The sequence below is a fragment of the Ichthyophthirius multifiliis genome (assembly GCF_000220395.1).
Source record: "Ichthyophthirius multifiliis unplaced genomic scaffold scaff_1120509251039, whole genome shotgun sequence".
Taxonomy (NCBI): Eukaryota; Ciliophora; class Oligohymenophorea; order Hymenostomatida; genus Ichthyophthirius; species Ichthyophthirius multifiliis.
Window position 1 is genome coordinate 24,194 of NW_004086259.1, and position 13,616 is coordinate 37,809.

The window sequence follows — 13,616 nt, forward strand, 5'->3', positions numbered from 1 at the left end:
TTATTAATATTTTAATCTACTTAATCTTTACTTATTTCTAGGGGTTAATTGATTAGTTTGATTTTTTTTTTAGTATTCCCAAGGATTAAGGTCTTAATCTTAATTATTGTGATTATAAAGAGGACAAAAGAAATTCATTATTTATTTGTATTCTTTATTGCTTTATTCTCTTTTATCTTGTGATAATCTATTCTTTATTTAAATCTCATAAATAGCTTTTTTTGAAGAATTACTTTCTTATCTTTATAGTTATACTTGATCCCTTATTCTTTTTGAATCCGATAAATTTTTTAAAGAAGGTCCTCTCAATTCGTCAGTGCAAAGTTCTTTAATTTTATCATAGATAAGATCTTTTGGTGAATACATATTTTTCATAAACAAAGTATTTTTATTCTCATCTTTTTGAATTTCTTTTTTATTTTAATTATAATCAGTTTTATAGATATTTTGAAAAATGTTCCTAAAATCGTATTTCTTTACTTAAAAAAAGTTCATATCCTTTTGATATTTTTTGATTAAAACTTACATAATTTTAATACAGTATAATATTTTATTTTAATAATATTCCCTTTTATCTATACTAACGCTCCAAAATATTGGTAAAGGATGAGAAACATTAGTATTACCAATTATCTCCATTTAAGGATATTTCCAAGCTTTAATAAATCCATCAACTCCGCATGTAAATAACAATTTTTAGTTTCCATCTAAAATTTTCATGCAAGTAATTTATTCTTTATGAGCTTTATATTTTTTATAACTTTATATTTAACTATTTTTTCTTAACTCATCACAAACATTTAGATGAATAATTAAACTAGTTTTTATATTTTAGTGTTGGTTTATAGACTAAGGAATATAGCCTATATTTTTGCATTATTCTTATTTTGTCCTTTTTCTAGATTATCTTAAAATTGCCTTACCAAAATTGTCGTTAGAATAATCTTTTAATCTTTATGAAGACAAATCTGAATGAATTTATTAAAAACTATCTCTATTATGGTTAGTATAATCATTTTAAAATTTATTATCTTATTAACTATTTCTTGGTATATTAATTTTTTTAACATATGTTTCATTAGAAATTTTAAATGTGCGAATCATTTAATTTTCTTCATAAATTTCGTATGCCTATCTTAATGCATTATAATTTTTTTGAACTTTTTAACAATGAGGAACTATATTTCTTTTTATTGCAAATTGACTATCTAAAATAACTATTTTTCCATTATTTAATCCCAAAAGTATTTTATTATAACATCTTTCAAAAATGATTTTATAAGCAAAATATTTTAATTTAAAATATTCTACGACTTTAATCTAGATTTATTCTTCAACATTAGTATTAAATTCTATTATAAATATATCTCCATTTAAAGTTGACAATATAATACTCTAATAATTTATATATATATATAATATGTATAAATTTATATATATATATATATATATATATATATATATATATATACTTATATTATTCTTTATTTTTTATTTTTTTAATTATATTTTAATAATTAAATTATAAATAATGATAAATTAATTATAATTAATAATTTTTTTATTTTTGTTGATTTAGTTATAAAATAACTTCTAAAAAATCTTTATATAATTTATAATTTCATATTTATTTATTTTTTAGTTATAATTATTATTTTTATTTATTATTCATTTAATATTCAATCAACAATATACAAGCCGGTTTATTTTATTTTTTCAATTTTTTTATTTTAACCTAAAAATTAAATAATCCGGCATATCCATTATTTTATTTTTTTATTTTTTTAAAATAATTGTAGCAAAATATTAAATAAATATATAAAGTAATATTTTATATATATATTAAAAAGTAAAATAAAAATACCTCATATCCATCCATAAACTTAATGCATGTTGTGTCATCTTCTATTTATAATACTGTCATAATTTTACAATATTCGTAATTAAAAAATAGTATTTAATTTTAAGTATCACAAATAATTAAAATATTATGATAAACTGATTATTCAATTATTTTTATATTTCTTTTAAGATTTATTTTTCTTAAAATTTCCATTGAAATTTCTTTGTGGATAGTAATAACTCCATTAGAAGTTCCCATAGTAATTAGCCCATTAAAATTATCAACTTTAATAGCAAAAATAATATCGAAATATTCTCTATTTTTAAAAGGTTATTTAATCTATATTTCTTCATAATTTTCTCCCTTATAAAGTTTTATTTCTCCTTTGGAAGCTAAAATAATTTTTTTTCCGAGACAAAGATTAAAGCTTTCAATAAAATCATTTTTCGATTATATTACATAATTAGCTTTTCCATCTAATAAATTATAAACCCTTAAGTCTTTATTCGTACATACATAAAGTTTATTATCATTTATATTTCCTTATAAATTAATACAATATAAATCTTGCATTTATTTATTATTTTTTTCTATATTTTCTTCAAATTTAAACATTATTATTTTAGAAGTTACCAAGCATAATCTATTTTTCATAATATGCATTTATTTTATAGAATTTCTTAATTCAGTATTTAAATTTTAAATACAAGTTTATGTCCTTATATCCCATATTTTTATTAAAAAAAGGTCATCAGCTGAAATTACCATAGGTGTATTCTCTACACAAACAATTGCAGTTATTATAGTTTGATGTTTTTTCAAATTGCCTATTAGATTAAAGTCATTAAATTATTCGGTTATATTATAAATGCTTATATAATTATCATATCCAGCAGTTAAAATAGTTTAATATTATTTAAAAAATGCTATTGAATGTATTTTATTCTATTATCCTTATAGTTATTATATTTTTTTCTTTTATATTAAATCTAATAATACAATAGTATTTTCCTATATTAAAATTACTGCTTTTTATAAGTATTAAACTTCACAAACATCAATTATGGCTTTACTAAAAGAAATGCTATGCGTATATTTTTCGTTTTCTAAATCCCAGAAATATATATTATTTAGTTTATCACATGTAATCCATTAATTAATTGTTTCAACATACCTAAAAAATTCATTTAAATAAAATAAATATAATAAATATTTTTTTTTAATTTAATATTACCATATTTTATATTATTCTTCTATTTATCCTACTTAGAATACTTTTTCGAATTAAAAATTATCTCTTGCTTCCCAAAATGCTAAAAATCCATCTTTAAAGCAAGATCCTATTCTTTATTATTTTTAAGACCAGAAAAAATCTAAACAGGCTTATCCTTTAATCTGATATTAAATTATAAAAAAAATAAAAAAAAATTAATATATATTACAAACTAAGATTGTATTTTTAATTTCTTAATATTTTTACAATCATTATTATAAAAAAGAAAAATATCTGAATAACTATCTAAAGTAATTATTTAATCTTATTCTTCTATATATCGAGATTAGATGATTTAATTTTTGTTATGATGAACAGAATCCATATGTACTTTTTCTTTAGAAATTCTTTTTAATTTGGAATCATTTTCTTATAAAATAATAGGTGCTTAAAAATCTATATCCTGAAATGTTTTCTCTTATATATTTAGATTGAATTTATTTTCTAAAGGTAATAATTTACTTTCTATTTCCCTTTATTTTTTAATATTAAATTAGCAAATAAAATTGGAGATATCTTTAAATGTAAGTTTTTATTTATTTTATTCAAACTGACATACAGCTTTAAAAAAGTCACATAAGGAAATTGATATATATATTGCGTCATTATAATTTCCTATTGTATGATCTACTATTTTATCAACCATCAAATAGACAAAATCAACTATATCTAAAGAATTTTAATTTGATAATAATTCTTTTATTTCTTTAAAGTTTTATATTATATAATTTTATATGTAATTAATATTATATTGTTCAAGGTAAAGTATTCCTTGATCGTTTTTTTATACTAATATATTATTTATTATTTCTTAAATTTATTCTTCTGAAAAAATCTGCAGCATTTTTTTTATTTTCTAAGAAATAAATTGATGAATATTTTATGATAATAAAATAACGAATTTTTAAAAAAAATTTCTTTTTTTATTAAAATAAAAAAAATAAAAATATATTAAATTTTTTATTTAATATTTTAGTAAGTAATAATTTTTTTTTTTTTTTTTTTTAATATAATCGTATATATATATATATATATATATATGTATATATATATATAGTATTCTTCATTTTCTCATAGTACCTTTATGTTTTACAAATGCTTCTGTATATGTATTTACATCGTTAACTTTATTATTAAACTAAGTATTTCTATTATTTATATCTTTTTTCATTTATTCACTGAAATCTAAATTAAAAAATATTTTACATTAGTATTAAAATAAAAAAAATTAATTACTATGAACTATACCATAGACAGATTTTTTATTTTCTGTTTCGATTCCATCAAACATTAATTTTATATGGTCCATTTAAAAGTATTTTTTTCTTAAGTTATCTTCATTAACTTTTTATTCTATTTATTCTATATATATAAAATATAAAAATTTTGTATTTTTTTCAATTTAAATAAAAAATAATTTAACTTTTAAACAGATCACTTTACAAAGGATTATTTTTTTAATTTTTAATTTTTTCGAAATTTTCTTAAACATATAAATTTGATTCTTTGTATGTTGGAAATATTTTATGAGTATCTTAATATCCTTATGATATTTTCGCTCCTACGCCATTTATATTAGTGCCATCATTATAAGGTAAAACTAATTATTAAGTTCTTCCCTTTAAAGTTGCTTATTATCTTATTTATTATCTTGCATATTCTGGTTCTAATCCTTCACGGTCTATTAATTCATCTTCATGTTAATTCCATTCATCTGCTCTTTCTTAAAGTATTTGAATTTTTATTTATTTTTATATAAAATTCATTATAAATAGTTTTATTATTAATTTATTTTTTATTTTATTTTGTTATTATTAATTAATTATTAATTAAAATAACTTAGTTTAAGATTTTAATCTTAAAATAAATACTATAATAGCTCATTATGTTATTATGTAATTAATTTAATTATTAACATTTTATATAAATATATATTATTTATATAAAAAAGTCAAAAATATATAAATTATTAATAAATAATATTTTTATTTAATATAAATTAATTGATATTATATATAAATATAAATATTAAAAGAAAATATTAAATATATTATAAATCAAAATAAAATAAAATAAAAATGTAGACTAATTCGCCTGATCATAAAAGGGCAATATAAATATTCATAACAGACTCTTTATTAATAGTAGGATAATTTAATTTAATTATTTAAAAAATAAAAAATTCCATAAAAAATAGATAAGAAATAAATAATTAAAATAAAATGATTCAATTAAGATGATTATAGACCGTAATACAAGCTAAATATAATTTTAGAGTAAAATAAAAAAAAAAGAATTTTTTAAAAAGTCTATTTTTTGTTTTGTTTAAATAATAAAAATAAAAACTTTATAATTATAAAAATAAAAAAAAGAATTAGAATAACATACTGAAAAAATAGACAAAGAAATAGTTGCAGATGGAATAATTGGAATTATAAGCATTCTAAATTATTAGTTTTTAATAATAATTTCGAAAAAAATACTAGTCGCTACTTTATAAAAAAAACATAATATTTATTAAATATAATAAATAGAATTTGTTTCTTTGACAAAATTTTAAAAAAACGATGAATACCCAAAAGAAGTTCAAAAATATTTAGAAGGAATACATCAAGTTTTTTTTTTTATTATTTTTATTTTTATAGAAAAATAAATAAAATAAAATAAAGATTTTTAAAAAAAGACATTATTTTTCACCAACCTATCCTTTGAGCCTCTGCCGTAAAAAAATAGTTGAAAAAGAATAATAAAATGATATTTTTTGTTGGAATTAGAATATATAAAAACAATTATTTTAATAAAATACATCGAATCCAGATTAAAATTAATGCTGGTCAGTATAAATTATTTAAGGTTATGTAGGTTAATTCATCTAGGCTTTAAAAAACAAACAAAACTTATCAATAACATTAATATGTAGACGTTCATTTAAACGTGGTGGTACGAGATACATACATAGAGGTGCAGATTCAAATGGGTTTGTAGCAAATTATTGCGAAAATGAACTATTAGTTGAATACAAAGACTAAATGATAAGTTACTTATCCATAAGGGGAAGTGTTCCTCTTTTTTGGGAACAAAAAGGGTTTTAAGCGTAACTTAGAATAACTCGAGGTGAAGAATTAAATACTGAAGTATGTAAAAAACATTTTGATTATATAAGAAAATCTTATGGGAATTGTGGAAATACAGTTGAAGTGGTAAATTTGATGTTGTTAGGGGATAAATAGGAATAAATTCTATCTGAAAAATTCGAGAGTAATTTAAATGGTACTGAAGGAATAGAATACGTGCATTTTGATTTTCATAAAAGGGCTGATGATTTAGATGAATATGTATATGATTTTTGTAAAAAAAAATAAGAATTCGGATTTTTAGTTGAAAACAATAATAACGAAGAAATAATTGAAGAATAAAAAGGGATTTATAGAATTAATTGCAAAGATTGTTTAGATAGAACTAATTCTTTTATGATGAGGGTCTGTTTTTGGACTCTTATGGATATTATTAAAAATTTAAATGTGAGCTTTTTAGATGAGAGTGAATTTTAAACACTTATGTCTGGTTTGTAGGTAAAAGGGCTTTTTGATAAAGGATAAAATTCCAGTTTTGTGAATTAATTTAAGTAGTTATGGATTGAAAATGGAAATAATATTTCTAAATTGTATGCTGGAACGGATTCTACGACTAAAAATGCATCAAAAGGACTTAAATTTAAAATGGATTGTTATTTAATTGGGATTAAAAGGTTTGTTAATGGAAATATTAAAGACTCTTTTAAAATGAAGTGTCTGAATTATATTATGGGATAGAATTAAGAATAATAAATTTATGGTATAAATATTTTATTTTACTTATTTATATATTTAATTTTATTATAGATTATTGTTTACCTGATGATGTTAATTAATAATTAATAAAAAAAAAAAATGAATATATTAAATAAGTTAAATTAAATATTTAAATAATTACTTGGAACGTAATGAATCTTAATTCAGATAAATAAATTATACTAGATAAGTTTTTTGATACAAAAGGATAGAATAATCCTGATATAATAGTCATAGGTTTATAAGAAATTGTAAAATAGAAAAAATTTAAAATATAGAATATTTTTTAAACCAATCATGATATTAATTCAGTATAATAATGGACATAAATAGTTACATATAATTTAAAAAACTAATTAAATGATAATTATATACTAGTTGATTCACATGATATGGTAGGAAACTTATTACTTATTTATGCAAAAGACATGAAAATCAATTAAATAAAAAATATAGAACATGATTCTATAAAATGTGGTTTTGCAAAAAAAGTTGGAAATGTAGGTATAAAAATAAAAAAAATAGTATAATCATAAAATTACAAAATTAAAATAAATGAATATTTGTTTTAATTATATTAAATAATATTAAAAAGAAAAATATAAAATTAAAAAAAAAGATTTAATATTATAATTAGCAATTAAGCTAATATAAAAAAATATGAATATAAATATATATATATATATAAATAAATTATATATATATATATTTATTTTATTTATATATTTTTTTGATTTTCTAAAAAATTTATATTTATTTTTCTTATAGGAGGTACTGTTTGTAGATTTGAAATAGATGATGTTAAAATATGCTTTGTTAATTGTTTTTTAACTTCTGGAAGAAATAAAAAGAAAGTAGAAGAAAGATTCGAAATTTTAAATTAAATACATAATACTGCTTTTTAAAAAGATGGAATGGGAAAAGTTAAAGGAAATTTAATTAATACTGCTGATATAATTTTTGTTTTTGGAGATCTCAACTTTAGGGTCGATATGGAATATAAAGTTACTTAAGAAATTATTTAAAGCTATCAATATCTCGTTTTGAAATAGTAAATTGATGAATCATATAATATGATTAAGCAATTACTTAAAAAAGATCAATTTTCATAAAATTATAAAAACGATTCTATCATGAAGGATTATTTTGAATAATAAATCAACTTTCCTCCTAATTTTAATGATTCTTCTAAAAAAAATAGAACATCTTCATGGTAAACATTATTATTTTTATTTTTATATTTTGTTTTATTTAATTTTATTTACTTTTATTAATTAATATTAAATAAAATTTTTTAATCGAATTCACATCGATTATATTTTTAAGGTTTCATATTTAAAATAAAAATTATATTAATTTAATTATTAAATAAATAAATTATTTTTTTTCTTTATTTTCAATATAATACATTTACTAATCTATATAATAATAAAATAAATTCTTTAAAAAAAATTGACTTTTTTTATTTTTTTAATTTTAGGAGAGGAAGAATACTTATTAAGACAAAAGAAGAAAATAATTGCTTTGAATAACTTTTTTATTGTTCAAATTATACCAATTAATTTTCTGATCATTCGTATATTTTTTTTTATAAATTATCATGATATATTTATTTAATTAAAATAAAGGTCAGTTTCTGGATATTTTGTTACATAAACAGAAATATTAAATGAAGAAAAACGTCAATAAATAATTGAAGAAATTTTCAAAGAAAAAAACATTTAAATAAGTGATAATATAGCATTCGAGGACACAATCGTATGAAAGAAAATAATAAATAAAATATTAATTAATTATTTAATATATTTTATAAAATTCTGAAATATATTTATTTTTTAATACAGTTTTTATCTTAGATTTAAAACTAAAATTGGCTTCTTTTTACTATTTATTTTTTTAATAAAAATATAAAAGTAGATTAATTAAAAATAAAATACTTTTATATATGTAGAAACGCAAATTATTATTTTTTTATATTTAAATTTTTCCGTAAATAAAAAAAAATAAAAATTCAATAAAAAAAAAACAAATATAATTAAAACATAAATACATAAAATGGAAAAAAAACTAAAAATAGACGATTTCGAAATGAAAGCTGTTTTAGGTAAAGGAGCATATGCCAAGGTTGTTTTAGTAAAAAAGAAGGATAACTAGAAGTTATATGCATTGAAAATATTAAAAAAAGAAATGGTAGAAAATAGAAAGCAAGAAAAGCATGTAATGACTGAAAGAAATCTATTAATAAATTTGAATCATCCGTTTATTATAAAAATGGAATATTCATTTTAAAGTGAAGCAAAGCTATATTTTTGTCTTGAATACTGTCCAGGTGGGGAATTATTTAATTTATTGTAAAAACGTGAATAATTTAATGAAGATCAAACAAGATTTTATGTTAGTTAAATTGTCTTGGCATTAGAATTTATTCACAAAAATAATGTCATGTACCGTGATTTGAAACCTGAAAATGTTCTTATAGATAAATAAGGATATATCAGAATTACAGATTTTGGTCTTTCTAGAGATAATATAAAAGGATATAACGATGCAAAAACAGTTTGTGGAACTCCTGAGTATTTAGCACCGGAAATCATTCTAAAATAGGGATATGGAAAAGCTGTAGATTGGTGGACACTTGGGTGCTTGATTTATGAATTATTAACTGGTCTTCCACCTTTTTATAATGATAATAATAATGACATGCTTTTTGAAAAAATTATGAACGAAAATTTTATTTTTAATAAATAATGGACAAAGTAATGTTAAAATTTATTATAAGGTTTGCTTTAAAAAAATCCTAAATAAAGGCTTGGATATAATGGGTCTTAAGAAATTAAAGAGCATCCCTGGTTTAATAATCTAGATTGGGAAGTTTTATTAAAAAAATAATATAAACCGCCTTTTATTCCTTAGTTGAAGAGTGAAACTTCACTTTGTCATTTTGATGAAGAATTTATTTAAATGCCTATTAATTCACATAATTAAGCTGAATCTTTGTAAGGAAAACATAAAGAATTTGAAGGATTTACCTATTCCACTTAAAAAATATGATAATAAAATATTAAAAAAAAAAAACTTCATTTAAATTTATATATCATTTTATAAATATATAATATATAATTTTATTTCTATACTTATAATAAAAATAAATAATATTTCAATTTAAAATTTTTCTTTTTTTAAAAAATTTTCAAGGTTCTAATACTTTTATTAAATAAAATATTTCTTTATCTCTCCAATAAGAATATGAATTATCAAAAACTATTCTATAATAGCCTGGTAAATTAACCAATGAAAATCCCTTATATAAAATAAATAGTTTAGTAACATTATTTTTATTAAAAAAATTTATTTTTTTACAATAACTGGTTATTTATGAGATTCTGATGTTTATAATCTTACTATAGTCTATATTGATTTTTCTTTATCGTATTAATCTGGTTTAATTTCACTATTTAATAAATCAAGTCTAAATAATCCGAATTTTATATCATAATCTATAGATTTAAAGCTCCAATAGATAATACTATCGGGTTTTTCAATCTAAAAAAAAATTAAAATAAATTTTTATTATTAATGTTTAAAAAAATAATAATAAATACAAGAATATTATATAAGAAAAATTATCCAGCTTATATTTTTTTGTATAAAGGATAATTAATTTATAAATTGAGATTTCTGAATTTATATTAAACGTCAACATCATATGAATAGCTTAAAGCTTTTACACTATAATACTATACATCGAAAAATAATAAAAAGAAAAATAAATAACAAAAAAGTTAAAAATTACTTTACTCTATTTTAATGCATTTATATAAGAACTTTTTTACAATCTTTAAACTAAACTTTAATCACTATTTTAATCTTATAAAATTTTATATAAGAAAATTGTAGGTTCTTTTAATTAAACAGTATCGTTTGAATATAAACTAATATTAGATAAAACTACATATATAGGTCCTGATAGGAGATTTCTTATTTATTAGTTTTTTTCGAAAATATAATAAAGTCTTCTAATTATCAAAAAACATCTTAAATTTAATTAAACTTAATTTGGGTTAAGCAATATTTCGTTAAGAAAACTCCCCACACTTAAATAAATATGAGGATAGTTTACAAGAATACATTAACAAGTTTTTAATGTGAAATATTTAGTTCCTTAAAATCTCGGAGTATCAAATATTATTTAAAATTCAACTGGAAAAACATATCTATCTATAATATCAAGTATTTAATTATAAAAATGTATTTTTTATTCTTCAGAATCACATTCTATAATTGCTAAATTTGCGAAAATTTCATTCAAATAAGAGCATAAAATTTGATATTATTAATTAACGCTATCACATTTTCCTAAAAGGACAATAATTAATTTTATTGCTTCACTTTTCCCTTACAAATGTTTTATATTTGAAAATTTTAATATGTTTGATATCATTTCTTTTTACTTTTTTAATTTTAAAAAAATAAATAAAAATAAGTTATTTTACATCTTAGGTTGGAAATTATTCTTATTCATCTTTTTCAATTAAAGAGTTTATTTATTAATAAATATTTTAATGTTTTTATTATAAAATGTTAATAAATTTTGCATGAGCGGCTCTAATATTAAAATCCACGTACGTATTTTAAAATTTATCAATAAGAATATAAAATCCATTCAAAATATCAACAATAATCGCATTTTTATCATTTAAAACACAAATTTAGTCAATTACATCATTATTAGTGAATAAAAAACTAAATAAATTTTCCACTTTTAATAATTTTTTCACATTGTGTAATTGTGAAAGGTATATTATTTTGTTAAAAAAAATTGTATCAAACATTTTTATATTGTAATTTATTATATCTTAAAATAATAAATATAATTCATTATATTCAAAATCTAATTATGTCAAATCGTCATTATGAAAAGCATTTTTAATTGCTAATTTTAATATTTGAGAATAATCTTTTTATAATTATTCGTTTCCTTGATTTTCTTCATTATATATTGCTTATAAATCCATTTGGCATTCTTCTGAAATTTGAGGGTTTTATTCAGATTCTTCAGTTTACATAAATATAAATAAATAAATATTAAAAATATCTTTCTAAAAATAAATAAAATATATATATATTTTTTTAAATAATATTTAATAAACATATAAAATAAAATATACAAAAATTTAAAATATATATTTAAGTAAAATTAAACTTTTTTTATTTAATAAATTAAAAAAGAAATATCATAAAAATAAAATAAATATATAAATCTAATTGAATTTTAATTTTTTTTAATTACTATAAAGAAAAAAAAATGTATAATAATTTTATTAGTTTTTCTAAATAATTAATAATAAAAAATTTATATATAATTATTTAAAAAAATAATCATATTTTATCTATAACAGTTTTATATGCTAGATTTAAGTTACTTTTTAATAATTTTAAATATGTAAGATCTTCATATAAATTTTTATAAACATTTTTATTTTCATTACATTAATTAAATCCGCAAATATTTAACAATTCAATACCGCTTTTATAATTAAAAAGACATTTTAATTTATCATTATTAAAATTAATTTATTTATATTTTTCATCATTTGGAAATTCTATTAAATTATTTAATAATCTTTCTAAAAATATTTTACTTTTTACAAGTAATTCGAAAGTTTTTTTTTATTCATTGTATAAGTTTTCTAATTTGATTTACATTTATTCGCAAATAGTTTTTGTTTCTTTGTTTTCTTCTATGTTTTCTTTATTTTTTTATTCAACTTAATTTATTTTCTAGGATAATTATCTTTTCAAGCTATTAAAATTTTCTTAATCAATTTTTTATTAAAAATTAATAAGAATATCATCATTATGAATCATTAGGCTTTCATATAAAAATTTTTAAATTATTTTAAGACAGTTCAATAAATGCTCTTATAAATAAATAATAAGGATATTTTTGCTATTTTAGAATGAATTTTTAAGAATATTAATAATTTATTTTTGAGTTTCTTTATTTTTTTCATTTTAAATATCAAAATAAATTCCTTTTCTATCATTATTTGATTTTGAAAAGAAATGTATTATATTACTAATATTAAAATGAGCTTTGCATTCTTAACTAATTAAATTTTAATTTTTACTAATATATAATTTAAAGGTTTTACTTTATAAATCGTGCTTATTATTATTTATTAATATATCTTGGTTATCATATAAAAGTACTGGCAAATTAATTTTTTCCAAAATAGATTCATTTGCAAAAAACTTATATTCGTTTCGTAAAAAATTATCATCTTCTAAAATGCATATATTCTTTGGTTTTATATTGTTTTTGCGAAAAATTTGAATTAGGCTTTCTGACACTTATGATTATTTTATATGGATTACTATAATTTTAAAATCAAATATTATTTTTAATTCTTATTCTTTTAATTATATTAAATTATCTACATTCTATGCGTATACGTATTATATAGATTTATATAAAAATTCAAATGGAGATGATTATAAATTATTTTTGAGTACTTAATGATTAGTTAAAAGTGTATACATATATGATATATTTATTTTGAAAACTATAAAATCTTGGATTTAATTTAAAAGCTTTTTTTCTTTTATTCCGTTACATGATTGCATGTATTTTTTAGATTTCTCATTTTATAATTATTCTTGTTTAGAA

The 13,616-nt window shown here is 18.0% G+C and overlaps 4 protein-coding genes across 4 annotated transcripts, besides 8 other annotated features; 3 read left to right on the top strand and 1 right to left on the bottom strand. All coding sequences in view use genetic code 6, as the record gives it.

The window, feature by feature from the left end:
* Positions 1-1,333: 1,333 nt before the first annotated feature.
* IMG5_133440 (hypothetical protein) lies at positions 1,334-3,960 on the bottom strand (the record flags this gene model as incomplete). The annotated part of the gene is made up of 4 exons (XM_004031916.1): positions 1,334-1,395; positions 1,865-3,017; positions 3,078-3,238; positions 3,286-3,960. Coding segments are annotated over 4 exons (2,051 nt in total), but the record flags the coding sequence as incomplete, so codon positions are not given.
* Positions 1,405-1,471: a microsatellite.
* A 172-nt stretch (positions 3,961-4,132) lies between the features above and the next one.
* Positions 4,133-4,172: a microsatellite.
* Positions 4,173-5,683: 1,511 nt separating this feature from the next.
* On the top strand, positions 5,684-8,710 carry IMG5_133450 (hypothetical protein; the record flags this gene model as incomplete). The annotated part of the gene is made up of 5 exons (XM_004031917.1): positions 5,684-6,950; positions 6,998-7,450; positions 7,715-8,159; positions 8,427-8,522; positions 8,575-8,710. The coding sequence occupies 5 exons, from the start codon at positions 5,684-5,686 to the stop codon at positions 8,708-8,710; spliced, it is 2,397 nt and encodes a 798-aa protein (XP_004031965.1).
* Positions 7,528-7,576: a microsatellite.
* Positions 7,611-7,655: a microsatellite.
* Positions 7,613-7,654: a microsatellite.
* Positions 7,649-7,683: a microsatellite.
* A 291-nt stretch (positions 8,711-9,001) lies between the features above and the next one.
* Positions 9,002-9,997, top strand: IMG5_133460 (protein kinase domain protein; the record flags this gene model as incomplete). Its single annotated transcript, XM_004031918.1, has 1 exon — positions 9,002-9,997. The coding sequence occupies one exon, from the start codon at positions 9,002-9,004 to the stop codon at positions 9,995-9,997; it is 996 nt and encodes a 331-aa protein (XP_004031966.1).
* A 2,081-nt stretch (positions 9,998-12,078) lies between these two features.
* Positions 12,079-12,148: a microsatellite.
* Positions 12,149-12,905: 757 nt separating this feature from the next.
* On the top strand, positions 12,906-13,527 carry IMG5_133470 (hypothetical protein). Its single transcript, XM_004031919.1, has one exon. The coding sequence runs from the start codon at positions 12,907-12,909 to the stop codon at positions 13,456-13,458; it is 552 nt and encodes a 183-aa protein (XP_004031967.1). The 5' UTR covers position 12,906; the 3' UTR covers positions 13,459-13,527.
* Positions 13,186-13,227: a microsatellite.
* Positions 13,528-13,616: the final 89 nt, after the last annotated feature.